We start from the raw sequence: 14,973 nt of genomic DNA, 5'->3' as shown, positions 1-14,973 counted from the left end.
AACTGTTGAAATCTAATTGCTGATTGGTTGCCCTGGGCAACTTCAGCAATTAGATTTCAACAGTTAGAAAATCAAAGCAACACATCTGATTGGCTGCTATGAGCAACATCACCGGTGATGTTTTACTCCACTTTTTACACAGCATGATAAATATACCCCTCAGTGTGGTCTGGGTAGCAGTTGGAAAGCTAAGTTTAGGGGTTGTCACACACCAAGAATTTAATTCTGATGCAAATTGCACTGTTTCTGAGCTGCCATATAATGCAAATCTGAATTCCTAATCAGCCTTCTGGGGGCAGTGGACATCTTTAAAGTCACAGATCTTCACTGCTAAAGAGCTGTGGTTGCAACACCAAAATATAACATGCAACATTTCTGCCATACTTTTTTGTTAAGCTTTAGTTCTCCTGTAATATCCACACAACATTGAATGTTGTCTTCTTTGGAATTTTTTTTAAACTTAAGTTTAAGCAGCAGGCATTCTGGTTACCTTCATGGGAATGCATATTCCCTCATCTAATTAGCGCACTGTAGCATGAACAGATGGGAGCTCCAAAGTAAAGAGGCTGCCCAAAGCTTGTTATAGTGAGAATGCAAATGTCTGTCACTGTGCCGGTCTTAGTCTGTTTACTGTCATTAAAGGCAAGGTAAGTACAAGCCTGAAGTAGCTAAATGCCAAGAACAAAATCATATATTCATTACTGGAAAACTGGAGACATACTGTTCAAAAGCATGCTATTTACAGAGACAGTAAATATGCTACATATTTGCATTGATATAGGAGTGCCCGACATGGCTTAAACTGAAAATAAATGGTCTTATATACAGTGGCTTGCAAACGTATTTGGCCCCCTTGAACTTTTCCACATTTTGTCACATTACAGCCACAAACATGAATCAATTTTATTGGAATTCCACGTGAAAGACCAATACAAAGTGGTGTACACGTGAGAAGTGGAAGGAAAATCATACATGATTCCAAACATTTTTTACAAATAAATAACTGCAAAGTGGGGTGTGCGTAATTATTCAGCCCCCTTTGGTCTGAGTGCAGTCAGTTGCCCATAGACATTGCCTGATGAGTGCTAATGACTAAATAGAGTGCACCTGTGTGTAATCTAATGTCAGTACAAATACAGCTGCTCTGTGACGGCCTCAGAGGTTGTCTAAGAGAATATTGGGAGCAACAACACCATGAAGCCCAAAGAACACACCAGACAGGTCAGGGATAAAGTTATTGAGAAATTTAAAGCATGCTTAGGCTACAAAAAGATTTCCAAAGCCTTGAACATCCCATGGAGCACTGTTCAAGCGATCATTCAGAAATGGAAGGAGTATGGCACAACTGTAAACCTACCAAGACAAGGCCGTCCACCTAAACTCACAGGCCGAACAAGGAGAGCGCTGATCAGAAATGCAGCCAAGAGGCCCATGGTGACTCTGGACGAGCTGCAGAGATCTACAGCTCAGGTGGGGGAATCTGTCCATAGGACAACTATTAGTCGTGCACTGCACAAAGTTGGCCTTTATGGAAGAGTGGCAAGAAGAAAGCCATTGTTAACAGAAAACCATGAGAAGTCCCGTTTGCAGTTTGCCACAAGCCATGTGGGGGACACAGCAAACATGTGGAAGAAGGTGCTCTGGTCAGATGAGACCAAAATGGAACTTTTTGGCCAAAATGCAAAACGCTATGTGTGGCGGAAAACTAACACTGCACATCACTCTGAACACACCATCCCCACTGTCAAATATGGTGGTGGCAGCATCATGCTCTGGGGGGGGCTTCTCTTCAGCAGGGACAGGGAAGCTGGTCAGAGTTGATGGGAAGATGGATGGAGCCAAATACAGGGCAATCTTGGAAGAAAACCTCTTGGAGTCTGCAAAAGACTTGAAACTGGGGCGGAGGTTCACCTTCCAGCAGGACAACGACCCTAAACAAAAAGCCAGGGCAACAATGGAATGGTTTAAAACAAAACATATCCATGTGTTAGAATGGCCCAGTCAAAGTCCAGATCTAAATCCAATCCAAGAATCTGTGGCAAGATCTGAATAATTACGCACACCCCACTTTGCAGTTATTTATTTGTAAAAAATGTTTGGAATCATGTATGATTTTCGTTCCAGTTCTCACGTGTACACCACTTTGTATTGGTCTTTCTCGTGGAATTCCAATAAAATTGATTCATGTTTGTGGCTGTAATGTGACAAAATGTGGAAAAGTTCAAGGGGGCCGAATACTTTTGCAAGCCACTGTATACAGCGCCTTGCAAAAGTATTCACCCTGGAATTTTTCATGTTTTGTTTCCTCACAACCTGGAATTAAAATGGATTGTTTTGAGAGTTTGCACCATTTCATTTACTGCATATACCTACAACCTACGCACGCACGCCTTCATACTATGGGAACACTGAACACTAAAAATTATAATTTGGCTTACTAAAGCATAATTTGCTAGTTTAGTTCTGATTGCAGACTTAAAGATAAGTTCCAATCAGAGATAAAGTAAGTGGTATGTGTCACAATGATCCATGGTGTATTATCATTTTTGTCTAGGGTTAAAGGGTTTTTAATATGGGTGACAATGGTCTAAATACTATTTACTTGCTAAACTTACTAAAGTGGCCCAACTACAAACAATATTAGCAAGCACTGCAATCTCCAAACTATAGCAGATTATATCCCTTTAATACATTTTTATTGCTGCAAAACAAGTACTTCCTGGTACTTTTACAATGCTAACTGATCCCCCATGTTCCTCTTTGTGGGGGCTGCAATATTTGTGCAGCAGTAGTCTGTTAACATTAGCACTATGGTTAAAAGACTAAAATATTTTTATATATTTTTATAACTACAAGGTCCACTCTTGGTCCTACTGTGACATGGGCATCAAGGTAGTACATGTTTCTTGCATTTACATATTGAGCTGGGCAGTAAACAACTGTTTCTTCTGTATGCAGCTGCCTGCACAGTTTACTGTTGTAGATATGTCTTAAGTCTGTAAGCATGCACTAATCAAACCATCATCCCAGAGGGAACTGTAGGGCGTTTAACATGTGTGCACAAACCCCTTTATACAATGGGAACTGCACACGGCAGAAATATGCTGGGAACGCTTGCAGCATACAAGTGCAGCATACGATTTATACAATGGTAGCGTACGGAGCAGGATGGCAAGTACTTGTCACTTAGTATGGCAGCTTAGTCTTCCCAAACATGCTTTTGTCTGTTGCTGTACCATTTTTCTTTCCCTGTACCTGTTTTATTTCCCAGTGCTGTAACTCTTCAAGGCAGGAGGGTCAAAGGGTCCTCCATCCACCTTTCCCTAATCTGCAGCTGCCAGCATGATATATTTATGAAGATATCTAGTATAAATAAATTTAAAGCAACTGGACTTGTTTGGTAATCATTGAAGACGTTTCACTACTCAACCGAGCAGCTTCTTCAGTTCAACTGACTGGTATGGGAAGTCCTCAGCATATATACTCTTCCACTAATCCAATCACAATGGCACTTTGTAACTCTTCAGAAAGGTGACATCTGAAACTCACAGAGGTGTGAATGCTGTGGAGTTACTTTGAAAGGATTACCAAAGTATCATGCAACTCTTCAAAACAGGTGTTACTTGTTAGAGTTGCATGAATGGATGTGTGAAGTGTTCTGAAACTGCCGGGGTACAGATGTTAGAACAGCATTGTATGTAGCAGACACATGGTGTCGAAGTCCCCCGCCTCTGTTTAGGGATGGTTTCTCCACTTTGACATGAATGGCCTTTTTTTACACCTCTTTCTGAAAAAGCTGCTCGGATGAGTAGTGAAACGTCTTCAATGATTACCAAACAAGTCCAGTTGCTTTAAATTTATTTATACTAGATATACCATGACCTGGATGAATGAAAATCTTCATAGACATATTTATGAAGAGTTCAAAGGGGGTCACGCTGAGTGTCCTTTTATGATTTATTTGATTATTGAAACTTAGCAGTAGTGGCTGCATTCCCCACCCTAGGCTTATACTCGAGTCAATAAGTTTTTCCAGTTTTCTTAGGTAAAATTTTTATGGAGTTTTATGGAGAAACCTAGGACCAGAGTATTTCAAGTTCAAAAATAATCTCTGCACTGCAAGTCAGCAAGGCTAACTTGCTCCATTGCGCCTTATGATTAGATTGAAGTAGCAGAATATAATAATTGATCAAGTCAAGTTACAATCAAAAACAAAAAAAGAAAATAATGTAAAGGTTAAAAAAATGAAATATTTCAAAAATAATTTCAAAATATTTAAAATTAACTTTACCTGAAACATCATATCTAGCAGGACCTAACCAGCGATTTTTTTCGCTGTACTTTAACACATCCCCATAGAAACCATATCCCAATAATGAAACTGAATACTTCAGAAAAGTTCTCTTGTGGTGTACAGAGCACACATCCAGAGGTTGGCAGTCACCTTTATGTGAACAGAAAAAAAAAACAATTATTTAAAAGTGAAATTTCTTTGCTTCCCCTTATCCCAACCTGTCTTCTCCTCTCACGTTTTTCTTCATTCTTATCCCTGTCCACCTACACTTTTTATCTTATATGACCAGCCTGTAAACACATCAGGCCATGTATAGGCAGTTAAAGAAAAGAAAAAAGGTGCTACTGTTCTCTTCACGGTGCTCCAAATCAGTATGCACATTGGTTTTGTACACAGTAACATTTCCTTGTGCCACACTGATGGTAAAAAAACAAGTATCTAAAGTGCACCCTTACATTATCGTTATGCTTTACAAAGTGCTGCCATATTCCACAACTTTAGTGTGCCATAAATATACCTTCTCGGCAACTTTTCAGTTGCCTTTATATATTTATGGTGTTTGAATTATTTGGGTCCCCAGTCTTGTAATTTTCACCAAAATGCTGTTTTTTCTTATCTTTATTGCTTAATTTTCTTTTCAGGCCCCATACTACTACTTACATTTTAATTTCAAAACTGCTCCCTTTTGCTACAGTTATTTAGTTGTCTGTACACCACACTAAGAGATATATGTGTATCAGACAGTTTAGATGGAAGTCTATGTTAGGTTTTATAGAATTTCTCAGTCAAATACTTCTTATTTTCTTCTTTTTATAAATATTCCCCTAAGATAAAAGTAAATACAAGTGAAATATAAAATACTCTTCTGGCAAACTGAGAAGCTAAATTTTCATCTTTTGATACATTTTGTTGTAAATTAATTTTAAGGTGAATAACTCTCTTTAACAGAATATTCATCTTAATTATACCAACTTACCTAGAATAATGTGCAAAGCAGATGTCTCTGGGTCATTAATACCAATAGTAGCATAGCATACACAGTCTGTTGAACCTGGAAAATAAGAATTTGTTTTAACAGACATAAATCAACAAAATCTCATAAAATAACACATGAGTAATCTGCCCCAAAGTAGAAGAAAGATCCGTTATGACACCACCGTGTTCTTTGCCCAAATCTAACATTTTGGCCCAAGTGTTCCTGTCCTGTTCAATGTGTTTGTTCTGGAACGTCGGTTGGCTCAAATCAAGATATATAAAAACAAACTATATAACTATATAACAAAATATATAAATATTGCCACCATAAGAGCAACCAACCAACCAACCAAGCTTGTATGCCTGCCATGTTATTGGTGGCTTTTGGAGCATATGTTGTGCCAAATGAAAGGGGAATAGAGAGAAGGTGGGCTGGCTGCTTGTAAACTCACTAAATGTAGGGGAAACAGCTTAAGAGGGCATGGATCGAGAAAAGGCGTTAAGGTGCTCCACCTAAATATAAATAATGGGAGACTGGTTAAATAGAGGACTAGGGCAATGACACACAAAATTTGTAAAAACACCTTACCATAGGGGATACGGAGAAGCACCTCCACTATAACACTCAGATCTACTTTTGTACGCATTTAAGTAATTACATAATGTGGCAGGGATCCCAAACCTCTTATACCTGTGAGCCTTATTTAAATGGAAAAAGTGTTGGGAAGCATGGAAAAGGTTCCTGGGTGTGCCAATAAGAGCTATAACTGGGTACTTAATTGCCCCTATGTTGACTGGTAACATTTTGACAAAACCTTCAAGCATCTGCTAGGAAGATGAAGAGGAACTTCACCTTTCAGCATGACAACAACCCAAAGTATACAGATAAATCAACAAAGCAATGGCTTCACCAAAGGAGGATCAATGTTCTGGAATGGCCCAGCCAGAGCAGAGACCTTAAAGGACATGTAAACCCCACACACGAAAATGTAATCAGTAAACAACCTCTTGGAAATCTTTCAATACCTGCCACACTGGTTGTCCAGAGGTTAATAGTAAGGTTTCAGCATCTCCTTAATCACTTAGATTTCCTTCTCCTCCTGTAACCAACTCGTCCCCTCCCTCAGGAATTTGCTTTGGCTGTAGTCTTGTGGGCATGCTCAGATTACTAAACACACCCCCTAGTCTAGCAGCCAGTAAAGAGAGGGCATTGCTGGTTCCCATAGAAACTCAGCTCTAGCTGTCTGCTTCAATTTTTTTCTCCTAACCGCCTCTTCTCCTGAGCTTATTTTAACCATTACAGTGCTCAAACAATGCAGAAATGTTATCTGCGTGAGCCTGCATTCTTGATGAAATGTATGCTGAATAAGGGTCTGTGTGTGTGTGTGTGTAGGCTGTTTGCAGATTTAAATGTATCTGATTATGTATCAGAGGAAAAATGGCCACTGGGTGAAAGCTGCTATTTGCTTTAGGAAAATGTGATGGTGGCAAATGGAGGGGATATATGTAGTACAAATGATTTGAATTTGAGTGGGGGAGACGTGCCCAAGTGATATGCATTGTAGGTAAATGTAGGTAGGTAAATGTAGGCTTTACATGTCCTTTAATCCAAAATCTGTAGGGTGACCTGAAGAGAGCTGTGCACAGGAGATGCCCTCGCAATTTGACAGATCTGGGAAATATTTGCAAGCAAATGTGCCAAACCAAGATACTGTAACCCAAAAGGACTGAGTGCAGTAATAAAATGATAAGGTTCTTCAACCACTAATGTAGCTAGTTTTTTGTATGATTTCTTTTTTCCTTAAACTGTTTCTGATTTGTTTTAGACTTCTTTGTATAAATTGCAATTTTGCAATAAAGGTAGAACAAGTTCTGAGATGATCTTGGGTTTCTTTTTTTTTTTTTTTTTTTTTTTAAAACAAAACCTGCAATTTTTCAGGGGTGTGTAGACTTTATCCTCAGTGTATTATGTGGCCTATATGCACAAACTTTTCTGAAGTGGCATATTTGAGCAGTACTACACCTGTCACCATGTTTTAATTTTAATAGGGTTAGATGAGGTAGTTTTTCAGCTCTGCTGACCTATTAACCCTCTATTTATCCATGCAATCTCCCATACTGGTGTATACTTAGGTGGTGCAGCTTTATGCCCTCTTTCCATCTCTGTTCACAAATCATTCTGCAGAGAAAGACTTATTTATTAACATATTTGATATGAACAAGTAGCCATACAGTGCATTCTGCTGAGGTAAAAAGAATGAAATATCTCCAGTAAATGTAAATGAAAGTGTGTCCCATGGCTAAATAATTATATTTTAAAAGTCCTACAAGCTTTTTTTATTTTAACACACTAACTTACAACACACTGATTCTAAAACAGGTGACTACCATAGTTTTCTCATCAAAAAGGACATATGCCAGAAAATACCTTGCCATAGACAATACTGAGAATTGCCTCTACTAAAACACATTTCAGACAATTATCAGTAAGTGATCAGCATTGTCTTTTTTAGTAACTGTGACAAGTAGCTGCTACTAGTAGCTCTGTGTGTCTTCACCCTTATACAGAACAGAAAGTGCCTTTAGCGCATGGAAGGGATTCTAGTTTTGGTGGCGCAGTGGTTCCTATTGCTTTCTTGAAGCCTGGATCTTGGGTTAGATTCTGATCAGGTCAATATCTGTACAAGGTTCATGTCATCCCTGCCTTTGTGCGTTTCATCCCACAGTCCAAAAATGTGCGGGTAGGTTAATTGGATTCTGATGAAAATGACCCTAGTGTTAAGGTATTCTTGTTATTGGAGTAGGAAAATGAGATTGTAATTTCCACTGCTCACAGACTGATGTGAATGCTTACACTTTCTCTGTAAGGTGATAGATAGGAAGTTGAAGTCATAAAAAAAATAACATTAAGTGGCAATCAGAAAACTTGCAGCATTATCAGATGTAATAACAAAAATGCTGAACATAGTTTTGGTGGACATGGAAACTTCACATGCTCCCACTGGAACATTTGAAGCTTTTGAAATATTAGGTCAATAGATCCAAATGGCAGTGATCAACAATCATTAAGCTTAAGCATACAGTGAACACCAGGACCAGTTACTAAACGCTTAACAATAGAGCTTATAGCACTAAACAGCAGATTTATAAGAATTAGCACTGTGATATGAGAGACTGCCAAGCTCTAAAATGACTGCAAAGCTCAAACAGATGAAAACACAAAGCTTACTGCAACTGATATAACAGCAATAGCTTTGAAATGCTCACCAAGACCAGTAATCTGCACAGGGCTTGCAGTAAACACTTAAAATGAATGGGGACAGAAAATCTATGTACTGTAACATTAACAAACCAAGTCCAAAGGGCTCTAAATAAGATGAAATGTAGAGACCTTAAGTAAATAAAATAATTAAGCAATAAACTATAATAGGGAAAAAAATATTCTCTCAGGCACTCTCTAATTTTTTCAATTTGGGTCAGATACTATGGACTGCATTTATCACAAAATTAACTAACTCTAAAGCTGCCCAGAGACACCAGGAATAAACACAACAAATGTATCCTGAAACAGGAGTGTGCATATATCATCATCATCGTTTATTTATATAGAACCGGCTAGTTACACAGTACTTTAAAATAATTTATAACAAGCAAAAAAAGAATCCTACAGCCATTCTTTGCAACTGCTAACAAAGTCCTGACATACATTTGGCCAAAATTAAGCTGGAACACTCACTACAGTGTTCCAAAGATGTATATCTAGAAGTAGTGTCAGCACAAGAACTATTGTTAGGGACGGTGAGGTTTTTAAGACCATCTGCAATGCCAATTGCAATGCCAATTTATCTTGGAATCTTGGGTCTCTTACAACATGAAGCAAAAGTCTTTGTTGCACTGAACATGCCACTGGCTTGACACTATAAATATGGCCACACCCACATACATTTTTCACACAATTCTATTGATTCCTGTCTATGCATCATGTCCCCCATCTCAAATAAATGTAGTTGTGCTGATCATCACTGCATTTAATTCGCAAAACTAGTAAACAAAGGACTGATTGGTACCCCATTTGAGTGCATGTTAGGTCATCAATTATTCTCTGAAACTACATGTGCTGACACTTCCGCCAAGTAGCCCATTAGCAGATCAGGTGAATCACTGAAATATGACACTCTGCATGTATGGCTAATAACAGCACATACATCATCATACATAGCCAACTTAAAGGGCACCTATCACCCCCATATTGTTTCTCCCACCAGAGATGCAAGCATATAGTGCCCAACTCCGGTTAGCAGAAATATTAGGCTAATGCCACACGAGGCGTAGTGCAGATATTTTCGGCAAGCGTAAAAGTGATTGCTGAAAATTCCGCCCTACGCCTCCTACATGTACCTGCACCCGAATGAATGAGATACGCTCGGGTGCAGGCACATGTAGCCGATATACGCATGAAAACGTGAGATAATGCAAAGTCTCGCGTTTTCATGCATATATCAGCTACATGTGCCTGCACCCGAGCGAATCTCATTCATTCGGGTGCAGGTACATGTAGGAGGCGTAGGGCGGAATTCCCCCCCCCCCCCCCCCATGCCTCGTGTGGCATTAGCCTTAGATTGTGTGCAATTTTTTTTTTATAAAAAAAAAAACAAAATAGCCCCCTTCCCACCCCCGCCAGTACTAGGCTACCACTGGAAGAAAGTTCCCGGTGTGGACAGCCAAGTTGTGACACACGCATGCACATAATGAACGAGTGCCACAACTCATTCATTATGCGTATGCACATGACATAGGAGGGTAAGTCACATCCACTGGTCCTACGTCGGACACATTCACAAAATGAGTGAGAGGGGAGATTCACTCATTATGCTAATGTGCACCAAACAACATGACTGCCCACACTGGGAGCTCCCTTCCAGAGCAGGCGGCCTAGCGCTGGCAGGAACTATTTCTTTTCAAGAAAGTTTCCACCAACTGCAGTGCAGGCTCTATTAGCCCACACCTCTGGTGGGGAACACAGTATGGGGGTGATAGGTGCACTTTAATATTTTTAAGCTGCTTGCAGGCTACACGCTGTTTAGGGGTGCTGACCAAACACAAGTTGTCCAAACTTGTTTTACGGTTTTGACAGGGATAAATGTAAGATGGGATAAGCACCCTCTGACACTTCAGAAAGTGCAGAACTATTATTCCCAATAAAGTGGTCATGGATTTCTGGAAAAATAAGTTTACAAGTCACAAAAAGATACATATATAGTTGTATAAAAAAATGTAAAAATCCAATTACTATCCTAGGATCAAGAAGATACAGATTAGGCATGTTCTGAAGGTTTTATTAAAGGAATACTGTCATAAGCACACACGTTGTTTTCAAAATGCATCAGTTAATAGAGCTTCTCCAGCAGAATCCTGCATTCAACTTTTTTTTTTTTTTTTTTTTTTTTAAAAGTGCATACATTTTTTTTACATTTAATTTTGAAATTTCACATGGGGCTAGCCATATTCTTCAATTCCCAGGGTGCTACAGCCATGTGACCTGTGCTCTGATAAACTTCAGTCACACTTTACTGCTGCACTGCAAGTTGGAGAGATAGAAACCATAGGTTGGAGAAACCATAGGTTATCTGAAAGCAGTTCTATTGTGTAGCGCTGGCTTCTTCTGAAAGCTCAGACTCAGGCACAATGTAGTGAGATGGCTGCTTACACATCAATATTACAACTAAAAAAAATACATTTGTCGGTCCAAGAATAAAATTATAAATGGTAGAGTGAATTATTTGCTATGTAAACTGTTTAGAAATAAAAAGTACACCATAAAAATCATGACAGAATCCCTTTAAAGATTTCTTTTAGATTGAAGAATTTAGTGTTTTGATGAAAGAAAACAAAAAAAACATGCTTACAAGGCCTATAATAAATAGATAACATGTTTGTGCTACTTATCCTTGAAGTAAATAAGTGCACTTGCTATTGCCTTTCTTTTTACTTTTATCACTGCACTAGTTTCTGAACTATTCATTTTATTCAACCACCCCAGCTCTTTTACTTTTATACACAGGGCAGTTTCTTTCCTGAGGTCTTGACTTATTGCAACAAACTTCAAATATAATAAATACCTGTGAAATCATATTGCACCGTAAGGTACAGGTTTTATTAGCAATATGTCAAAGAGTATGATTTATCTGATGTGTTGACTTGTATAGTTCTATTGAAGTACCATTTTTATTTATTTATTTTGCCTAGGTGCTAAAAAGACTAATCTTTTTCTGAGAAGCATATGCCCTTGGAATTGCATTAAACTTTTTATGTGGCATTGATAGAAATAAGGCTGCCTTAGCACAACATTTTGATCCATTGCAGCTTTTACTACAAGCTTAGTAAGACTGGATTTTGTACAGCTGCGCCTAGGCATTCTTCCAAATTGTTCTGGTGAACAGGAAAAAAAATAAATAAAGGAATTACTGAACATTTCCCAGTAAGAGTAGCAAATACATTTAATGCAGAAGAGAATATATGGCACACTAAGGGGATGATTTATCAACCTTTAAATTAAATTTTTTTACCACGATTCAAGTTTTTTCTGCATTATGTTAACAAATTCTACTTAACGTTTCCAAAACTAGAGCTACTAAGCACAAAAAAACTCAAAAAACACATAAAACATACAATGCGGCATCTAAAATATGGGGAGTTAATGGTAGTAGTACTAGGCCAAATTCAAGGTTTCATCTTCTTTTTAAACAATTAATTTTTTTAGATTCAAATTTTCAAAATCAATGTGCATCTTTTTGCCCCAGTTTTTTTCAAATAAAAAATAAAATTAAACTTCCACAAATTTGAATTTTGATGAGTAGGCCTCTAATTGTTTCAGTAGTAAGTTTAGTTTTCACTGGTCAGTCCTACATCGTATCTAACTTATCAACCGATCAACAGAAAGACTTCTGCAATATTTTCAAATAACCTCAATTATTTGGGCTAAAAATACTAGGGCATATGAAACACAAACGTATATAAACCTACATATGTTTTTAAATCTCTAACTAGAATATCTATTTATAACATAGTATGTGTGTGTCCTAATGGAAATTGTTACAAAATAAGTTCCCATTCTTTTAAATTGCTTTTATTGATGTATTAGAATAAACATTGAGATACATAGCGGAGTCTCAATAAAGGTAACTACAGAAATCAATACATTTGAAACAACTGAATAAAAGAAACCGACTTGTCTCAAACATTATGAAACTTTCAACCCCAAATTTATGATGATCAAACTTCTCATTCTCTCTCTCCCCTCTTGAAACTTCAGTGAAATAGTAATGTGTGGGTCAGGAAAAACGCAACCTGCATGCTATACCATAACCCGCAAAATGTTGCCATTGTAGGACCTATACCAAGACATACCAACAAATTTAAATTGCAGGCATAGGCACCATTGGACCAAGGACCAAAACAACTAGGCAATGAGGTAGCCGATCTGATGAGATAATCGAACCTGCCCAATTGAGATCTGCCCAATTTTAGTCCAGATGTCGGTCGGTTGGTTAAGGGGTGCCCATACACAGGCAAATGAGCTGCTGAATCAGTCTGAAGGACCCAAATCGGCAGCTAAAATCTGACCATGTATGGCAACCTATACTCACCTGACCTAAGGGTAAACCAACCTGCATATCACAAAGAATTATATCAGTGGAACAGCAAACATATAGTCAAAGAGCTAAATGGAAAAGTAATACAATTCAACTTTTGGGAACTCTCTCAACTTTTTGACAAATTATACTAATTTCAAGGAACTTTGCAATATGCATCAATTAAACATAGGCAGCCTTTTAATTGTTTTTAAGGTAATAATTGGTTTGGAACAGTTTTCTAAGCCTAGTCCCCTGTGCTCCTGCTAATCTAGCTGAAAATAAAATGTAACAGTAGTTGACAGTCCTTAACCTGCATCCAGCAAATCCCACATTTCCCTGCACATGTGATGTCAATAAGGAAAGGAACATTGCAGTACAATGCATTGTGGGTTATTTAGTTCCTGCATGCTGTCTGTAAGCTGTGGAGAAGTTGTTACAATTTGTAACATTAGTTTGAAGTTGGTTCAGAAGCCGGAGTTGCCCTTTGAACACAGGTATTGTACACACATTTCTCCATTCATTCTCTATCCATGACTTATAGGTTATCTAAGTATATGGACCAATTATCTAAAAGTATTTTCTCAATTTTTGATCTCCAAATCAATATCTTGTTACTTTTTGGTGGCAAAGAGATCTCAAATGTGACAGAATATCTATTAAACAGGAGATTCTTCTTTAATCAACACCGAAACACAGACTTATGAGTTGCAGCCTTTACCAAATTTGTTCACAAATTAATAACCAATAAAAAAAATTAATAACCAATAAAAAAAAGACAATGTCCGATCACTAGTAAGCAGGAACATAATTAGTTAACTTACCAGCAGGGATAATGCCAATCCTTATATTACACCGAGATAATTGTGCATTAGGATTGTTGTGATCTACATCAGAATCCTTTTGTACTCTGCCAATGAGGCCATGTAGCACTTCACTGAACATTCCATCCCCACCAACACAAACAACCCTGCCAAAAATAAAAGAAATCATTCAGTTAGAACCAATCAACTAACATACTGGATGCACAAAATTTAATCAGAAACAGAAAGTACCATATAATAAGGCTGAAACTGTTTTAATCACTGCAATATATTATATATATATATATATATATATATATATATATATATATATATAGGGAGAAAAAGGAAAGCCGCACTCGCAGGACTTATGAAGAACAAAAATTTTTTTGTTCTTCATAAGTCCTGCGAGTGCGGCTTTCCTTTTTCTCCCTATATATATATATATATATATATATATATATATATATATATATATATATATATATATATATATATATATATATATATATATATATGGAGAAAAAGGAAAGCCGCACTCGCAGGACTTATGAAGAACAAAAATTTTTTTGTTCTTCATAAGTCCTGCGAGTGCGGCTTTCCTTTTTCTCCCTATATATATATATATATATATATATATATATATATATATATATATATATATATATATATATATATATATATATATATATATATATATATAGGGAGAAAAAGGAAAGCCGCACTCGCAGGACTTATGAAGAACAAAAATTTTTTTGTTCTTCATAAGTCCTGCGAGTGCGGCTTTCCTTTTTCTCCCTGTGTACCTCTGTTTGAACTCTGCACCCAGGCAATTTCAACACTTTTCTCGTGAGTGCCGGCGGTCTCTCCATTTATATATATATATATATATATATATATATATATATATATATATATATATATATATATATATATATATATATATATATATATATATATATATATATATATATATATATATATATATATATATATATATATATATATACACACACATACATATACTTACACACACACACACAGAAAAAAAAACATTTAACACTTATTTTCTATAACATGCAAGACATCCTGCCAGCTTAGCAAAAGAGAAACATTTAGACAACATGGGTAAAAGAGTCTTTTTATTTGTAATATCTTAGAACATCACAGTGTTAATTTAAACCCAGGAGTGGGAGTTGCCATTTTGCTTTACAGTAGTTATAAAAACTGCATTTTCATAAATGGAATTTTAGTGAACATTTTATGCCAT

The 14,973-nt window shown here is 37.1% G+C and overlaps 1 protein-coding gene across 2 annotated transcripts in view; it reads right to left on the bottom strand.

Moving 5' to 3' along the window:
- cerk (ceramide kinase) overlaps nt 1–14,973 on the bottom strand; it is a 54,409-nt gene that overhangs the window by 14,137 nt on the left and 25,299 nt on the right. For both annotated transcript variants that reach the window (XM_004912998.4, XM_004912999.4), the window contains 3 exons: nt 13,725–13,870; nt 5,271–5,345; nt 4,292–4,444 (listed from right to left, as the gene is read on the bottom strand). In XM_004912998.4, coding sequence (XP_004913055.1) covers nt 4,292–4,444; nt 5,271–5,345; nt 13,725–13,870 — 374 coding nt within the window. The remainder of the gene's footprint in view (nt 1–4,291; nt 4,445–5,270; nt 5,346–13,724; nt 13,871–14,973) is intronic.

This window comes from Xenopus tropicalis, chromosome 3 (assembly GCF_000004195.4).
Source record: "Xenopus tropicalis strain Nigerian chromosome 3, UCB_Xtro_10.0, whole genome shotgun sequence".
NCBI lineage: Eukaryota > Metazoa > Chordata > Amphibia > Anura > Pipidae > Xenopus > Xenopus tropicalis.
This window is presented reverse-complemented; position numbering and strand designations above follow the sequence as displayed.